The 19,330-nt window shown below is 40.4% G+C and overlaps 1 protein-coding gene across 1 annotated transcript in view; it reads right to left on the bottom strand.

The window, feature by feature from the left end:
* Positions 1-19,330, bottom strand: part of KDM1A (lysine demethylase 1A) — a 29,730-nt gene continuing 10,400 nt past the window's right edge. The window contains exons 4-20 of the mRNA XM_083369332.1: positions 14,235-14,368; positions 12,358-12,436; positions 11,873-11,965; positions 10,141-10,247; positions 9,346-9,427; positions 8,628-8,722; positions 8,020-8,162; positions 7,568-7,658; positions 6,999-7,133; positions 6,757-6,830; positions 5,862-5,973; positions 5,192-5,324; positions 4,239-4,426; positions 3,976-4,090; positions 2,970-3,097; positions 2,034-2,180; positions 1-552 (exon numbers count right to left, since the gene is read on the bottom strand). Coding sequence (XP_083225458.1) covers positions 367-552; positions 2,034-2,180; positions 2,970-3,097; positions 3,976-4,090; positions 4,239-4,426; positions 5,192-5,324; positions 5,862-5,973; positions 6,757-6,830; positions 6,999-7,133; positions 7,568-7,658; positions 8,020-8,162; positions 8,628-8,722; positions 9,346-9,427; positions 10,141-10,247; positions 11,873-11,965; positions 12,358-12,436; positions 14,235-14,368 — 2,042 coding nt within the window. The 3' untranslated portion in view covers positions 1-366. The remainder of the gene's footprint in view (positions 553-2,033; positions 2,181-2,969; positions 3,098-3,975; positions 4,091-4,238; positions 4,427-5,191; positions 5,325-5,861; positions 5,974-6,756; positions 6,831-6,998; positions 7,134-7,567; positions 7,659-8,019; positions 8,163-8,627; positions 8,723-9,345; positions 9,428-10,140; positions 10,248-11,872; positions 11,966-12,357; positions 12,437-14,234; positions 14,369-19,330) is intronic.

Below are 19,330 nucleotides of genomic sequence, written 5' to 3' on the forward strand. Positions count from 1 at the left end.
TTTATTTTTTTTTTTGCTTTCTAAGCGAAATCCATGTAAAACGAACTTACCTTAATTACTAACAGCTATCTTACAAGACCTCTAAACCATAGGAAGAAAGTTAACCCAAACCACATATGTACCTAAAATGTTCCAACTTGAGAGAGACTCAAGTTTATTTTCTGAGTAGTATGAATGCTACTCTGGTGGGACAGCATTTTCAAGTGATGGATAGATACCGTTGAAGGGCTTCTCTGTTCTCCGCTTCCAACTTCTGGATTAAGCCCTCCAACTGGTAGTGCTACAGAACACAATTCCACTTGCTTCTAACAGAGTCCAGACGCCAAGAACTCTGAGCCCGCTGCACCGTCTCTAGCACTGGCGTCTTCACATGGGAGGCGTCTGTTGTGCTGTTGCCACGGGGGTCGCTTGGCGAGGGAGAGTGTACATCGCACCAAGAAACTGGTCTGCAATACGCCCAGCCTCTCTCAGGCCACTTAGCAGTGCTCCGTGAACCGTCGCTGGGTAGTTACGAATTGTATGTTCTCCAGCAAAGAAGAGGCGAGGAATGGGCTGGAAAAGAAAGAGCAGGTGGGCAATGGCTCTGAGACCCTCTGGAGAGGGTAATGGGGCTCTGGTAAAATAAGGACGGTCAAGAGTCAGCTTTGTTTTTAGTGATGCCCCCGGGGAAATGGAGACTGGATGGGAGAATAATCTCTACATTTTGCAGAAGCAGCAATAAGAATGGCAAAAAGGTGTTGAGCGCTTCATAGATGAAGAGGGCAAAAGAAAACAGCATAATATTCCTCTGATAACAAAAAACAAGAATTTAAATTTAGCAAATGATAATGGTGAACCTCGAAACGTTTTAAAACAGGGATGGAACGACTTGCCCAATCGGGTGTGGGGACTCAACTGGCTTCCGAACCAAGTAATAAGACATCCGTTCTTAAGCATCGGCCTCCATAGTATGAAATACATTCAGCCTGCCCTCTTATCTCCTTTCTTGAATTTACCCAGAGCCCTACACCAAAGACTTCAATTCTGCATCAGTCTAGCCCAGTGCTTCTCAACTCTGGCAGCTTGAAGAAGCACGGGGTTCAAGCCAGCATGCTGGGTGGAAAATTCTGGAAGCTTCAGTATCTTAAAAGTCACCAAGGCTGAGAAAAACTGGTCTAACCGCTCTTATGTATTTGACCATTTACAATTCATGAAAGCTGAGGCCGGTTAATAAAATTTGGTTAGTTGGAAAAGATGCCACCAATTACCTGATTTTTCTGCCATCATAGACTAATGCAGCACTTCTACACAGCCCCGTGTGAGTACAATCGGTTTCTTTGTTCCCGTGTGTGGCATAACTCCTTGACCCCCTTAGCGCCTGAATGCATTCAATCCCCCCCTGCTTAAAATGGGTTATCAAAACACAGTTGCAATACATATATATGAAATAACATAGCAGTTTAGCATGACGGCCTGATCCACACAGTATAAGGGGCAGGGGTCTTCAAACTTGGCCCTTTCATGACTTGTGGACTTCAACTCCCAGAATTCTTCAGCCAGGCACGCTGAAATTCTGGGAGTTGAAGTCCACAAGTCATAAAAGGGCCAAGTTTGAAGATCCCTGGTCTAAGGGAACAGCTGGGTTTTCTGCAGCACACAAATTTCCCAATTCACTTTCTTCTAATTGCGTGTGTTGTTGAGAATCAGGTTGATATGGTTGCAGAGCAGGGCCCAGGTGACGTCTACGGACAACAGGACCCTAAGTTTGGCGGCATGTAATTAAGAACTCAGAGGGGGAAGCTGATTCAAGAAATCAAGTAGAAGACAGGCAGTCCTTGACTTAACCACCGTTTGTTTAGCGGCCAAAGTTACAAAAGCACTCAAAACAGTGACTTTAAAGCCATTTTTCACATGATCACTGCAAGTCATGCGTCAGATAAATAAATAAATAAAACACATCATTGGAAGTGCCAGAATTAAGCCCAGGTTGCTGGCTTCCTTATGCTAGTCACATCCTAGCAACATAAGGTTAAACCCGGCTGTTCTCGACTCACCTGAGGAGCTCCTGGAATGGCTGGTCCAGGAGTAATTGGCTGAGCCATCAAGTCATAATCGTTTCCTGATGAACCAGCTGCTACATAGGAATAAGAGCCTCGGGCCCACGGATCAGCCCGCCATCGAGATACCACCGTTTCTTTGGGCTGAGAGAAGCAGAAGAGAAATTCAATGGGAACACTGCTGAAGTGAGGTTTTTATGAAGCCCTTGAGATAAGGGTAGGGCCAGAATGTATTAATAGGCAAATCAAGTTTACAACAAACTTTAAAAGTCTTGCAAGCAGGAAAACCCCCGAAAAGCTCTGTGACACCGACAGAAAAGGTTTTAAGGTTCCTTAACATCCAAGAAAGGACAAGCAACAGGTAGATTTCTGTCAACTCGCCTCCTTCACAAAAAATGCAAAATGGAAAGAGACATTTGCCAAGCCATAAACATGAGATGTTAGGGGTTTTTTTGCTTTCCCTCTTGCAATGAGACTTCAAAGCTGATCAGATTAACAACAACACACAGCAATGCTATTGAACTAGCATGGAGAATTCCACAACCATAACTTTTCTTTAGACAGATTAAAAGAGATAAAGCAGAGAAGGGAATTCTCAGCCCGGGAGAACTCTTTGCCCTTGATAGCAGATGATGGTGAAATCAAAAGAACTTTTTTGAAGCAGTCCCCGCCTTAAATTATGCGTCTCAGGCGATTAAGGCTAGGCAAAGTTGGCTGTGTTGTGAGAAGAGCCCCTTGTCGAAACACACTAGCTTTAGTAACAGCCCCTTTCTATTTTGATAGATTTGCTTCCCTTGAAGGAAGTTGCAGGGCATTACTATGATAGACACGACAGGAGGCCACGTGGGCCAAAGGGCTTCTAGAACAGTCCAGCTTTTAGGCTGCTACACATCACACAAAACTTCCTGCATTACAAAGGACACAGAACAATACCTGGGGGACAGCACTGCTGCCAAAAATACCCTTGAGGATAGCAAGGCAGCGTCCAACAATGACATCATCGCTAATGTTCTCCATGATTCCTGCCGCTTCACCTGCCACCAAGGCCAGAAGGATCGGGGCTGTTTAGGGAAACAAGAGTATATGGGGCATTAACAGAGAGCAAGTCCGAGAGATGTTAATGCCACTCACCTCGTGAATGTCTGCAAACAACCTAGAACGGGTTCCCAACCCCTGGTCTGCGGCATGCCAGAAACCGGTCTGCACAAACAAGCAAAGCCCCATCCACGGGATGCAGGCAGTACATGAAACCACGCCCCCTCCGGTCCGTGGGAAAACCTCTCTCCACGGAACCGGTCCCTGGTGCCCAAAAGGTTGGAGACCTCTGGCCTAGAAAAGAAACAGATTTCTCAGCCATGCAAATGGTTTGAAGTTAAGGTGGTCTTGTGATGCTGCTGAATTGTACTGCTTGGTATTATAAACTGCCTTGAGTAGGCCAATGACAGCAGCTAAACCTAAGATTTATTTTGTTCAGTCGGGTCTGTCCAAAAGAAGAAGAGGTTTAAGAAGAGCTCTCATACTATGCTGAAAGCGCATGCTGGGACGTTGGCTGGCAATGGCGTCCCCAGTTATAGAGGGACAGGGAGCCAGTGAGAGCTACACAGGGATCAAGGAACTACTTTTCACTTAATATAGTTTTCACTTAATACTTTTCACTTAATATAGATTCTTTCCTTTGAGGCCCATGCAACCTGAAGAACTCCACTGCATTTCCTACATTGTTACTTACTGCCACGTCAGACTTTGCCAGGTTGGCAGGCTCCCATGTTCTTAAAAGGAAGCACAACTTTGTACTCAATCTTTTAAACAGATTATCAGTGTTTTATATTTCATGCGCTTTGAACACTTAGTTTACATTCCCAGTACAGGGCTTTCTGTACTCAGCGATTCCAGTTTGCTCCTTGGAACGTGAGAGTGTTACACGCCTTCACACAACTACCTTTGTAAAGATTCCAAAACAGGAAAAGCTCTCCTCTGCTTGCTGTTGTGCTGCCCACATGGCCGAACAAATTAACACTCGGATCCCAAAACACACGGTCAAAACATAGAACAACCTATCAAGCAAAGGAGGAAAACAATGCCAATTAAAGAAGTCCTCATGTGGTTTAATAGCAGATGAAAGAACTTCAAGATGCCAATTCATGCAGACAGTCCACTAGCAGACCAGTTCTGCTAAATACCTCTTTGTGCTTTTCACGTTACCTTATTAAGGTTTCCAAATCCCATTCTCTGTACAGCTGAGGTCTTCCACTCCGGAAGAGGAGGGACAAACTGGACTGCTGGAGGCTGCTGCTTCAGTACTCCCAAGGGGAGGGTACACAAGACAGCGTCACACTTGTAAATAAAAGTCTGACTAGTAGAACGGGTATTGACAGCTATCACTTCACATCCTAGAGAAAGAATGGAGAAAAAGAGACCGTCCTGTGAGGAAATGATGGAAGGAGGATGAATGAGTGAATTAAGTGCCTGTGGGACTGTTTTCAGTTCACTGCTTCGGAAAATTAAACGGATTCAAATTCTACCAGTTCTCAATGCCATAATCTCCATCTAGCGTTCTTTTAGTTGACAATTTTCCCATGTTACTTGGCCAATACAACATGATGGCACTGAAGAGATTTAATCCAGATATGCCTTTGTTTGAGCCACAAAATGCCTGTGCTACTGGAACCAGATTATCCTCGTCTGAAACCATTTCGGATGTTTTATTATTTTCTACCAGTTCTATTTCTCTTACTTCCTACCAAGCGTTCTGTAATTCCAACCAAGCGCACCGTATTTTAGCTGCACTTCTGAAGTTCCTGTGCAAACGGGTTTGCCCATTTCAAACATTTGCTTAAACTCCTGCATAAAATAGCATTGGTGCACCATAAATAAGACTACTAGTCTTATTTATGGTGCACCAACATTAACTCTGCATCCATACTTGCATCCATTACCTGACTGTTCCCTTTATTGCATTTATTTATTTTGGGAGACTTATGGGAAAAACAGGTTTGTTATCAGTTTTGCACCTACAGATAATATGACCTCCAAGCACTGACAGGTTGTGCGTGAACGCATGCTCAAATCCAGCCAGGACTTTGCTGGCAGAGAATTTAAAAAAAAAGCATTTGAGCCAACAAGGTAATCAGAGAGAGAATACTTATTTTGCTTACCAGAAGCGGTATAGCGAACCTGACGAACGGCTGTATTTAGTTTGATATCTAATCCTTCTGCTAGAGCCACAGGCACACAAGAATAGCCATTCCTCACAGTCAGATGACTGCCTGTGAATTCAAAATCATCATCCTGAAAGGGGGGGAGAGGGGAAGAGATTTAGAAAACTCATCAGCACAAAGCATTTGTAACAAGCCAATAATTTTTCCCTCATATTGTTCTCATGTTCCGTGACTAATTGCCACGGGTGACAGGCCAAAAGGATACTGCTTGAATATAGGCAACCAATAGGAAAAGAAGTCCATCTATCTGTTGTTACACACAGTCCAGATCAAACTTTCTCCAACCTTAAATCAATATTCAGGAGTTGTGGGGACTACCCGATTAAATCCCTCCTGCCCTAGCTTTTCATCATTAAGAACATGGTTGTTCCTGTCTTGACGAATAAGAGCATGAGCCTAGTTACCTTCTCTTCTCCTCCATGTCTTTTTTTAAATTTTGTATTCCCCTGTAAAAATTCAGGTATTTATCAAGTAAATTATAATATTTGACACTTGTATCACTTGTATACCTCAATGGAGAAGAATGCTTGGATTCCCCTGCCATTTGTGCTTATTCATTCAGCCCCACTGAAATTTTAGTATGGAGGGGGGAAAAAAGAATAATTACCTGGTCCCAATGCTTCAGTGACAAAGTAGAAAGTGGTGTGGCATTTGCAAACTCAAGATTTGCAAAATGCCAGTCAAGAATCTGCCTGTCCCTCGATGATAAATACACATCACTGCACATTTTTGAGAGGGGAAAAAAATACAACACTTGAGTATATGCTCTCACCATTTTTCCTCCATAAACTTTTAACAGTGTTATGCTTAGGCTTCCTGCACCCGAGCTGGTCTAAAAAAAAGTTCTTAGCTATTCTAGAAAACAATAGAGTTTAACAGGGTAGGGCAGGGGTAGGCAACCTTGGCTCTTTTATGACTTCTCGACTTCAACTGCCAGAATTCCTGAGCCAGCATGGCTCAGCTTAGAAACCTCTCCCTTTCCCTTCAGCATGGCTGGCTCAGGAATTTTGGGAGTTGAAGTTCATGAGGATAGGTCATAAAACAGTGATGAAAAAGTAACTTTAGCTGTGAATGATCACTAAATGAGATGGTTGCTAAATGAAGGATACCTGGATTAAAAACATACCTTATCCTTTATGGTTTAGTATGAATAATACTGGCAAGAAATCTGAATGCTGGATTAGTGCTTTACTGCTACTCCCTAGCTAACTGATCATGTAGGAGAGAATTTTACAGAACAAGGGAGTTCTCATGTTTCTACAGCATGAGATAAAAACCAGTTTTTAAAATTTAATTCATTGCATTTCAGTTGAGGTGCAAGTTTCCTCTTCAAAGGAATCTGCAATTCTTCTGATTATGTTTATCTGCATAACTATAGGACAACTTATGAATGTACTTGCATATTATCAATTAAACAACAAAATATTCTTCCTTCACAATTGAGCTATTTGACCAGGGCAGCCATCAGCATAAAAAAGCCAGCCTATTTCCTACAATTTTACCTTGGAGGATTTGCTTCTAGTTCCTGGAGCTTCTCTTCCAGTTTTACTTGTGTTTCGGCTAACTCATCATACTCCTAATCACAAAATAAGATACAGACACAAATATATGGATGATTGCTAAAAAGGCAACATTTGAAAAAAGTGCTTATTAGGTATACAGAATAGCTAATATTAAATTAGATATTTCAACAATAGCCAATGTTGAAAAAAGATACATATTCAGTAGACCCAGTAATTCATACCTTACAAAGAGCAGTAAGATCTCTGTGTTTGCTCTTCACAAGGAATTCTGCAGTAATATCTCGAGGCGGTTTTACTTCCGAAGCTTCTTTGTATTGTTGGTGAAGTTCTTTTATTTTCTCTTTCAAGTTCACCATCTGTAACAGGGAGGAAAATCATCAGTCAACAGAGAGAAGCCAAGCGCTTCCTGATCGCTGCGGAATTTTAAGGAAAGGAAATTTATCTTTTTTAAATGTGAACCCTGTGGTTTATTAACTGATTTATTTGTATTATCAAATACAAATAAAAACCGAACATGTAAAATCATTGGCTTACTGAAGCCCATTATTAATGCACTGGTTAATCTGCGTTCACAAATATTAGGACTGTGCATACTTTGAAGTTGATTTAAAAGAAAGTACGTTGGATTTTGCTCAAGCGTAAGCACAACACATTCTGGCAATCGTTTAAAGAAGCCTAAGTTTTTTGGAGTTCCATGAAAAAAGCTGGGGCTGCTTTATAATTAAATTAAGCCAACTCCTTAAAAGCAAATCACCTTTTTTCAAAGTCATGCATTAAAAACAACGCTAACCTTGTTAAGGAGATCTTTAAGCTCTTCCTGAGTTTTCACTATCTTCTTCCAATGTTCTATCTGTTCATCCTTGACATGCTTCTCCTGTAATCTATGGAAAGGAAAGAAGTAGCCACAGAGTCAGCAACTACCACAGACCTTTAGCAAGGACGCCACTATCCTTCAGTGAGGAAAACTACACTGAAACATCTTCCCATGCCAGTTCTCTCCAGAGCGTGCACGACATTTGGTATTTAGTCTTCTCAAGGTAGAAAAGAGCAGTAAAGTGAAACAGAAGAAGCTAATGAATCATGGAGGCATAAAAAAGGAGGACTTTGAAGCTGCTATCAGCATCTGGGCCATAAGGTGTGCAAGACTGTAACACAACACAATGCCACCACCCCAACATGGGTGCAAACTCTTGAGACTTAATGCTCGGCTTGTCTCTTGGCGTGACCTTGAATTTTACTTACTGTATGACAACTTCCAGAGCCTGACCAAGAGAAACAGGCTTGTTGTTGAGGACGTTGAAGTCCAGTTGATGACTGAGGTATGAGGTAGCTTCTAGCAAACGGTTGAACTCTTGTTCTACCATCTCATCTTTTTCCTTTGGAACCTGTGGGTTAGCAAGGGGAAGTAAACGGGTGCAGATAGTTCAAAATGGAGAGGTCAAATCAAGCCCTTAACCTAAAAGTGCATTTCCCATATAATGTGCATTTCAAACTCTGCCGGAAACTTAATTCTGAGTACTCAGTCAGGAGAGAAGGAATGACTTGCAGAAGGTTAGCTTCTGTTTTATGACTAAATGGTCACTGAGGTTTAGCAAGTTACTATACTGATATTTCCAACATCAGACTTAATGTATCAGCTCTGAAAATGCATGTGATGTGAGAATAACATTTAATTAAAACTTAAACGTTATTAGGGAAAACATTCACTCTTCGCGTGCAACATGGAAATTTAGGGAGGAGAGTTTAATGCTGAAAACCACCTTGGCAAAGACTCTTGCATTCAGTCAACAGATCACAGTATTTTCAACTAAACTATTTCCTCAAAACTGCTTTCCAAGAACGAGGCTTACCGCTTGTCCATTGGCTTCATAAAGTGGACATTTTTGTTTTATTTTGGCCAGTTCCATGTTTACTTGCTTGCTTACCACAGCCATTGGATTTCCACCTGCAAAGATTTTATACAGAGAAAAAAACCATAAATTTAACAAAACAAGGGCTCACAATCTGGAAGTACCTAGAGTTATAATGATCAAAGCCAAGCATTTAATAAAAAGTTAGATAATATGTATGTGGTGTACTGGGCACAAAGTGGCATACTCATCCTTAGGCTTTTTTGTACATTTTTTTCCTGTAAGAGAATGGACTAACTTAAATCTTTCCTAAACCAGCACATTCCAGGCATGTTAGGTGACAACTCTTGGCATCCCAGCCAGGATGGCCAATGGTAGCTCAACTCTGACAAATGTGAAGGCAGTGTACTACTAAGCTGTAGTACATTCTGAGCTTTATTCAAATTATCTGGCCCGAAAGGAGAGGCTTTGCAACCAAGATCTTCATTTCTTATTGGGAAGTTCTACTACTATATAAAACAGATGTGAAAGCGATAACGAGATCTCAGTTCACAAGACTGAGAAGAACGAACAAGGAAAGAGGAAGTTAGAAAGAGTCAACTTCTAACTCTGTGTGGAAAAAAAGCAATTACCAAAGCCACGTCTCTAGAGATTGTATTCTGTGCAAGCACATGGCTGTGGAAACTGAATTCAGGAATATTTTCAAGGTAACACTCACCAAGTCCTGTTACTACCATGGCTCCTAGATCTGCAACGTAGTTTCCTTTGCGAAAAGTAGCAACCCTGCCACCTACACGATCCTTTTAAAAAACAACGACACAATGTTGAAGACTGACAACCTCAGGGTCCTCACTATAAACATATTAGCAAGCCCTCTGAAATACCTCAACTTAGGCAAAGAGAAAACCTCATACAACGTGTGCCATTTTAAGGAAGTCTATTCAACCTTATTCTTACGCTTCTGTAAAAGACAGTTCTCTGCATAAATAAAGTGAACTGGAAATTTACATACTCAGTACACAAAGTGAAGATCTGAGGGCAACAAAGAATCTTAAGGTAAAGTAAAGGTTCCCCTGCACATGCGTGCTAGTCGTTTCCGACTCTAGGGGCCGGTGCTCATCTCCGTTTCAAAGCCGAAGAGCCAGCGCTTGTCCGAGGACATCTCCGTGGTCAGGTGGCCGGCATGACTAGACGCCAAAGGCGCACGGAACGCTGTTACCTTCCCACCGGAGTGGTCCCTATGTTTCTACTTGCATTTTTACGTGCTTTCGAACTGCTAGGTTGGCAGAAGCTGGGACGAGTAACAGGCGCTCACTCTGTTACGCGGCACTCGGGATTCGACCCGCCAAACTGCCGACCTTCTGATCGACAAGCTCAGCGTCCTAACCCACTGAGCCACTTAGCCTCTCCTTTATGCACTGTGAGTCCTTCCAGCCAAAATTAATGGAGAAAATTGGCTTATAAGAGTGTACTTTTTACAAGACTGACACACTTTTGACATTTGCCCACTCACCCGTGCTTCTAGTAGTGTGACATCCATTCCAAAACTCTGGAGCTGCCGAGCTGCTGCCAACCCAGAAACTCCAGAACCAATTATGATGACCTTGCCAGTCTTCTTGGCTAGAAAGATCAAGAAGTGCTACTGCATTAGAGAGCAAATGAACAGAGACCGGGCTCTGACCAAAGGAGCGAATATGAGCTAAACACCTCATCTTTCCAAAGGGGCCAGAGGTTTCTGGAAATCCTGATCCTCTGAATGTAATAAAGCATAATAAAATATCAGATATACTTAAACAAGGGCTGAATTCTTCAGCCTGACTGGCACCCAGGCATTCTGCTGCTTCTCCAGCTCAGGGGCTGGATACAGGTAGTCCTTGACTTACAACCACAATTTTGGTTGTTAAGTGAGACACTGGTTAAGAGAGTTTTGCCCCGTTTTACCACCTTTCTTGCCATGGTTGTTAAATGAATCACTGCAGCTGATAATAACACGGCTGTTAAGAGAATTCGGCTTTCCCACTGACATGGCTTGTCAAAAGGTTACAAAAGGCGATCTCATGACCTTAGGACACAGGTAAGGTCTTAAGTATGAACCACTTGCCCAGCATTTGAATTTTGATCACCTGATCATGGAGATGCTACAGAGGTCGTAAGTGTGAAAAACAGTCATAAGCCGCTTTTTTCAGTGCAGTTGTAACTTTGAACGGTTACTAAATGAACTGTTGTAAATCGAGGGCTACCTGCATTTCTCTGCTCCTCCCCCATTGCCATCTAACCTTTTCCTGATTTCAAACGTGATCAGCCAGACCACTTGATCTATTGGGATAGTGTGTGTGTGTGTGTCTGTGTGTGTCTCTGTGTGTGTGTGAAGTATTTATCAAGTCTTTTTGAATACCTTGCTAGTTAAATCTTCTTTCCTGTTTCAGCCTATCCCAAGGCTATCCGCAGGCTATAGTCACAACTTACGACAGTTCATTATTTGTGTACATTATTCAAATTGCTAATAAAGAATATCAGCCTCCCTAATTCTTTATTACCAATTTGAATATATGTGTGTGTGTGTGTGTGTGTGTGTGTGTGTAAAGTTTTTTGAATTGCTAACAAAGAATTAAAGGGAGACTGATAAATCTTTGTTAGCAATTCAAAAAAATTTACACAAATATGAGCTGTCACTATTGTGACCACTGCCTGTGGATGGCCCTGGGTTGGGCTGAAACAGGAAATAAGATTTGTCCCATGTTTGGGGCCTAGCAAGGTAATCTGAATATTTAATATTTAGCAGACATTTAACATATATACATATACATACATACACACACACACACACACGTTATTTTGAGGTGGGATATAACTATTGACTGACAAGCGAGCTATGTTCATTGGTTAGAAGGATCAACTCAATAGCCGGTCTTTCTTTTCAGCTTCAAACCTTCAGCTATCTGCACTGCAATCAGCTATAACATGGTCTGTCTCATTCTGAGCTACTGATAGGCAAATTTAGCTACAATGTTTTACAGGCAATGGTTTAGCATTTAACATAAATTGTGTGCCAAACCATGTCAAAATAAGCACAGCTTAGAAGGATGTGTGAGCCTAACTACTTCCTTGGGGGGAAAAAAGGAAGTCTCTAGAAAAAGCGTTCAGTTTTGGAGAGCAGTTTACATATGGCACAAATCACTCAGCCTTAACTTAAAAGATGAAATGATATATCTTGAAATAAAAATAATAATAATTTAAGTTCTTACTTGGTAGGGGCTTCACTCTTTTGTAGATACCAAAATTGATTAAGCCATGCCGTTCTAGGTAGCTATGTACTCGATGGACAAGTACCGTATCACCTACAACAAAATGTTTTTTAATGAGCACGGATTATGGCGAGGTGAGGATATTTCTATAGGTCATGACAGTGTCACTCCACTCTTCACTTCTGATTACACGTTTGCCAGTACAAAGTCCAACAAACAGGAAAGGGTCAGAGTTAATGAAAAAAGTGCCACAGTACAACTAACCACCCGTTTCCTAAAAATCTCCATAAACAAATACTTCATAGCCCACCAGTGACTTTTACTTTTTAACACAGCCCTTTTCTCCATGTGTGAAAAGAACACAGGGCCCAAGGGAAATAATCAAGGCTCACTTGAAGTGGTTATTATATAAACAGTCCCATACTGGTCCAGTCAAAGGACCATCTATGACATGCTCAAATCCCCCACCCCCGCCAGCAACTTACTATTATAGGGTGCTTCTAACTGCTGTACCGTTGCCTCAAAGGTCAGCTGAATCTTTGGGTTATCCAACCAAAGCTGCAACTGTGTTTAATCACACACACACACACACACAAAATGTTGTCAATATCTAGCATGTCATTAATACAGGTATTAACCATTTTAAAAGCAGAATTTGCATTGCAATTTTACATGCATTTAACACTAAGGAAAAAAATTAAAGCATCAGGATCCATTTATACAAGTAGTCCTTGAGTTATGGCCACAACTGAGCCCAATGTTTCTGTTGCTAAGTGAGACACTTGTTAAGTGAGTTGTGCCCTATTTTACGACTTTTCTTGCCACAGTTGTTAAGTGAATGACTGCAGTTGTTAAGTTACTAACACGGTTGGTTAAGTGAATCTGGCTTCCCCATTGACTTGTCTGCAAAAGGGGATCACATGACACTGGGACACTGCAACCGTCATAAGTGTGAGTCAGTTGCCAAGCATCTGAATTTTGATCATGTGACCATGAGGCTACCGCAATGGGTGTGCGAAAAGCGGCCAGAAGTTCACTTTTTAGTGAATGGTCACTAAATGAATTGTCATTAAGTTGAGGACCACCTGTATTCTTTTAGAATATTAAAAATGAAAACAAATTGCTTAAAAAGAATCAAGGCTGCAAAACCACGTTTTAGATACAGGCTGCATGTAACTCACACTGGCAGAAATTCACTTGACTTTCAAAAACAGAGCAAACAAAATATTCGACCTGAAACCCACCATTATGCCAGTGGAAGAGTTTGAAGGGGCTGTGAGCAAGCTCATGTGAACCAAGCCTGCATGGTTTTGTGATAAATTCTCCTTTTCTTTCTCTAAGCAACTGATCAGAAAAGCAGTGTATACATCATATAAGCTGCCACCCTAAACTGAAACTGGAAGAAAAACTAAGATAAGAAAGAAAGAAAGAAAGAAAGAAAGAAAGAAAGAAAGAAAGAAAGAAAGAAAGAAAGAAAGAAAGAAAGAAAGAAAGAAAGAAAGAAAGAAAGAAAGTCTAGGTGGCTAAGAGGAAGTTGTGAGTATCAAAGAAGAGGAAGAAAACATTGGAAGGGGTGGATTTATTTATTTGAACCATCATTAAACGACGTTTTAAGTTTACTTGTGCCCATAAAGTCCACAGCACTGTGTCCCTATTGTGGAACCAATCATGAAACCACATCCTTAGCTAAATTTATGTACTGATTTATATCCCACCTTTATTGTTTTAATAAATAATTCGAGGCAGAAAACAAACTTAATACTCCTTCCTATTTTTCCCACAACAGGAACCTTCTGAGACAAGTTGGGCTAAGAGAAAGTGACTGGCCCAAAGTCACCCAGCTGGCTTTCATGTCTTAAGGCAGGACTAGATCTCACAGTCTTTCAGTTTCTAGCCTAGAGCCTTAACCCCTAGACCAGACTGACTCCCTATTATTAAATAACAGAACTGCAAGTTTTTCACTTCAAAATGTTACCAAAACCAACCAAAAAGTGCCAGCAGAAAATAATTTCAACTCTGTGGAAAGAGCACAGAAAATGACTAAGAGAAGGGGAGTTTTAATGTGTCCAGATACATTTGTGGAACACATTAATTGCGTACTAAAACATGGCTTTGATTCCCTTATTTTATGGCTTCTCTTAACAAAGGGAAATTTCTCAGTATGTGCCATCAGAATTAGTATTAAATAAGCTGTTGTACACTGAACAGCTTCAGTTTTCTTACCTATGAACAGAACAGCAACACTGGAAGAATTCAGTAAACACAAAATTACAAAGCGCACGTCTGAGAGAATCAAAACTATTTGGAAAACCTTATCAACCTAGGGGGAAAATGGTATTTGAGCTTGAAATAATTAGCATACCGTTCGATTTCTGATGTAAAGAAAAACCTTCTGAGTTTGCTGGGGCCCACTGATAATATCTGGAAAACAAGCTGCTTCTTGTGATGTCATTCGATCGTGTGGAAGCCTGCTCTGGAAAGCTGCGCCTTCCACACCTACAATGAAAGAACAAGCATGTGACAAGTATGCAACAGTACAGGAAAGAGCAAAATCTTGCTACACAGTGCAAAAACTAAGAGGCGTGGCAACTGGCTCATATTTATGCCAATTGCGTTGTCCTGGGGTCATGTGATCACCTTTCACGACCTTCTAACAAGCAATTAATGAAATCTCTATTGAAAAATTACTTGGACACTTTCTTTTAATGCTCAGTAATTTGGAAAGAACCAGCCTTTTACTTTCCAAGTCCACAAACTTGGAAACGTAAGTTTGTATCATGGTACCATAATGGCACCAATTAAGCACCCAACTACAATAAAAATTTCTAGAGCAAGAGTAATCAGCCACCCATTATTAGTCCCACAGATTTGTAATTACGCTTATTCCAGCTTTAGAAAGCTAGCCCATTCTGAACTTTCTAACACCTTATTATAAGTCTTGGTTCCAATGTGTTTGTAACATTGGGAAACTGGACTGATTTCTATAAAAGTCATATATGTGGTGCTATTGCCTCCAATTCTGCCTTAGTTTTTAGACTTACTGTATATACCGCTTGACAATGCTCTCTCTAAGCGGTTTACAGAGTCAGCCTATTTGCCCCCAACAATCTGGCTCCTCATTTTACCAATTTCAGAAGGATGGAATGCTGAGTCGACCTTGAGTGAGTGAGAATCGAACTCCTGGCAGCGAGCAGTGAGTTGGCCTGCAATACTGCATTCTAGCCACTCCGCCACCATGGCTCTTTTTATTAATAACGCCCTAGGTTTCCTGAACTTATAGGACAATTACATATTAGGATAGCATAAATTTGAGCCTAAAATTATATGGTCTAGCTCAGGGGTAGGCAACCTTGGCTCTTTTATGACTCGTGGACAACTCCCAGAATTCCTGAGCCAGCATTGCTCTGGTCTAGCTGCTTGGCATTTGATCACATTTAGCCTTGAGAAGACTTCATTGGAGCTGAAGCAAAAGGTCTTCCATAATGCTCTCTAGAAAAATCCAAGAATATGCTCCTATTTTAGGAACAACGTCTCACAAAATCTGTGATGGTTTCATCGTAAGGATCACTAATGCCACAGATGAGCAAGCATTATTAGACCAATGCTGAAAAAGGAAATGGAATCATAATAAGGAGATATAACATGCAATGAAGTTCCCCTTCTCTACTTGCTTTCCTTAGGGTATTTCCCTCTTTTTATTCTTTTTAAACTGCTGACATTTGGAACTATAATGTTTTTTTTCTTAATCATTTAACAGCCAAATGGGAGGCAGAAAACTGATTGATTGATTGATGCTGCTTTCACAGCAAATCACACCTACCTAATAAGAAAGCTTTATTTTAGCCTAGATTTTAGGGTGAAGTGTTTGGACAGTTACACTAATTCTTTCTCCCTTTCCTTCTACAGGGAATCCTTGATTTACAGGGATTCATTTAATGCTGTTCAAAGTTACAACCGCACTGAAAAAAAGTGATTTTTGACCATTTTTCACACTTATGACCATTGCAGCATCTACATGGTTATGTGCTCAAAATCAGGACGCTTGGCAACTTGGTTCATATTTATGACGATTGCAGTGTCCCAGGGTCACATGATCACCTTCTGTGACCTTCTCACAAGCAAAGTCAATGGGCAAGCCAGATTCACTTAACAACCATGTTACTAACTTAACAACTGCAGTGGTTCAGTGGCAAGAAAGGTTGTAAAATGGGACAAAACATTAACTAATGTCTCACTTAGCAACAGAAATTTTGGGCTCAATTGTGGTCATAAGTCGAGGACTATCCGTAAATATCTGCTGGCCCAGTAAGCTGGTTGACTAGATTTTCTTCAGGTTTCAACCCTCCTCCTTTTTCATCTGGGACCGGCAACGGTCAGCTTGCAGGTCATATACTCGGTATGGAGAACAACCAAATCCCCAAGATGGCAATGAGATGGACTGCACCCCAATGCCAAAGGAGACCCTTGAAATACATGGCAAAGATTGTGTCTTTCTATGGCACACCACCAAGAAGATATTTAGCAAGATATGATCAAGACAGGGTCACACAAGCTCCTCACATGCTATATAAATCAGACTTTCAATCTTTCTCCTAGCTTCTGGGTGAAAAACCCAAGCATATTTTTTGGCTATCTCTCTCAGGTTTTTAAACATATCCACTAAGCCAAAACTATTGAAAAAGAAATATCAGATTTCCAATATCAGATGCCAATGTGCCTAATATATAAGTTGGTATATTTAAAAATTTTAACTTTCGAGGAACACTAGCATTTCAGAATGAAAACCACGGATATTTTAGTTGCACTGAAAAACACAAATAGGAGCAGGACCGAGTTATGATTTATGTGTCACTAGAAAACAGTTCTGCCTGAGTACTTACCGGTACTAGAGTTGAACATAGGAGGAAATCACACTGAAGCATCTATCTCTGTACAAAATCCTAGTATTAAGGTTTCACATATGCTCATTTGTGATGCTTGATCTACAACAGTAATAAACTCTAATACAGGCCCACAAATGTGCATAATTGCAATTATTGTATAAATGGAGGTCTGAGGTTGCATAAATGAATGCCCAAGTTAATATTACCCGTTATTTATGGTGAGCAACCACTGGGAGAATTAGGGCATTGCTGTTTCTCTTCCTATTGGATTTTTGCTTTGGGCAAAACATAAATCCCTGAACTGACCTTAGAATGTTTTTTGCTGCAGTTACAAATTGATTAAATTATTCATAACATGTCAAGTGCAAATAAATCTTGCATTTTTAAAAATAAACCATGTGATCTAAATGCAGTTAGGATGGAGTAATGAACTTTTTTAGAAACAAAATTGGCTTTATGCTGGACCCAATCCATAGAGCAATTCATCCAGCATTCTGTTCTTCTATCAATTGTTCCTATCCACAAAAGTCTGCCAGCAGCACTTTCAGCTACAACTTATACCTTCAGGAAACACAATTGATATAATGCACATTCTTACAGATATAAGAGCTCTGTATAGCTACAATATGAATGCAAGAGCTGAATAATTACATAGCATGTAACAGTCTGAGTCTCTCAAATGTTGTTTTCTATAATTAGCTATTCTGTAGACAAAAGTTGAAATTACAAGGTTGAAACTGAAATATGCAACATATATATATGAGTACAAATCTGCATATTTAAGTGTAGTAACATTTACATAATCCTTGTGTAACATAGATGTAGCCAATTGTGCAAACAAAAATAGATTTGTCTGACAAATCAGCTTTTGCTAGATGATGTCCTATAAGATGACCAGCTTTCCCATTTCAGCTGAGAGTGACTGCCTAATGGTATAAGAAAAACAACTAAATAAAATATTACTACTGTAAATAAGCCACAGGTTTTTTAAAGTGTACAGGCAGTCCTCAACTTACAAACTTCATTTAGTGACCTTTCAATGTTACAATGGCACTGGAAAAAGTTAACTTATGACCATTGCAACATCCCCAGGGCGTGATTTACATTTGGATGCTTCACAACTGATTCACCTTTATGCTGGTTGCAGTGTCCCAGGGTCACGTGATAATCTTTTGCAACCTTTTGACAAGCAAAGTAAACGGGGAAACCCAGTTCATTTCAGAACTGCAGCGATTCACATAACAAATGTGGCGAGAAAGTTGTAAAATGGGACAAAACTCACTTAAGACATTTCTCACTTAGCAACATAAATTTTGGGCTCAACTGTGGTCATAAGTTGAGGACTGCCTGTAATTAAGCAATAACTGAAGTGTATTCTTTTCAAGGGAATGTGCAGGCCACAGAAACACACGGTTGTGGAATGAAAGTGTGCTGAAAGGAAGATTCAGGGCTTAGGAGGAAGAATCTTTCATCTCTGTCACTGACACAAACGTAACAGTAATTTGAATATAGCAATTGGAAGTTGACACTGTTGTGGTCCTCATATAAGCATATATCAACCACTGGAATTTTTGCCTTCCCAAAGTTGCCATTTTTTTAAGCTATAAAGGGCTTCCTGAGTACCTGAGCTTGGCTGGTAAATCTCAATAAGTTGTCTAAGATAATAATTTCCCAACTGATGCCACCCAGGTGTTAATCATCCTGCTTAGCCGCCATCCAAGTCATGATGACTGAGGATCATTTGTTATTCAGCGTACCCGGGGGAGCATCAGAACTGGGAAATGTTTCAAGGAAGAACAGAACACAAAAATCACAAATTCAGAACCATTGACACTTAGAACATAATTCCAGATAGATACCCATACCACCTTTTTGAAATTTAAGGAAGATCAAAGAAAGAAGATCAAAGAATTAGAATGTCTAATACTAGTAGATAAAGACTTATTAGTTGGACCTTAAATTCTTGTCAGACTTGCCAAGACTTCTCAGCATTGCAGTATAGCAGCACTTAACAGATCTGTTTGCTCAAAATTTCAAACCCAATCCATACTTCGAAATAATCGTTAAGACATGCCAAACAAATTTATTTCAAGGTCTATACTTTTATCTCTTCAACATGTATATCCAAAATAACCACCCACTTAAACAGGTAAGGCTTCAAAAATTAAACATATGATAAATTGCTCTGAAAAGCAGACCAAAGTTGCACCTGAAACTGACCACGTCTATCCTTAGATACAAAAATTCTACCCTGCAGGCATCAGCTGGAACTGAGATTATCATTTGTATCAAAGGTTCTCAAAAAGGTTGTCGAAGTAAGAAACTAAGACAGATTTGTGAACAATCCCTAAATTAACAGGACACGTCTATATACGTTTATTTGAAAATAAGTCTAATACTCACTGGGATATATAACCAGAAAGTGTAAGCCAAATTGGTTAAAGTGTGGGCATCTAACTAAGGAGTTGTTTGTTCTTTAGAATCATATGCAGAATTACAGTATGTAATGTAAAAGGCCTACAGCTCTGAAAGGAGGGAGGGAAACTGCCTTTTAAATTGTATAATCATAAGCCTC

This window comes from Vipera ursinii, assembly GCF_947247035.1.
Source record: "Vipera ursinii genome assembly, chromosome: 9".
In the NCBI taxonomy this organism is placed as follows: Eukaryota; Metazoa; Chordata; class Lepidosauria; order Squamata; family Viperidae; genus Vipera; species Vipera ursinii.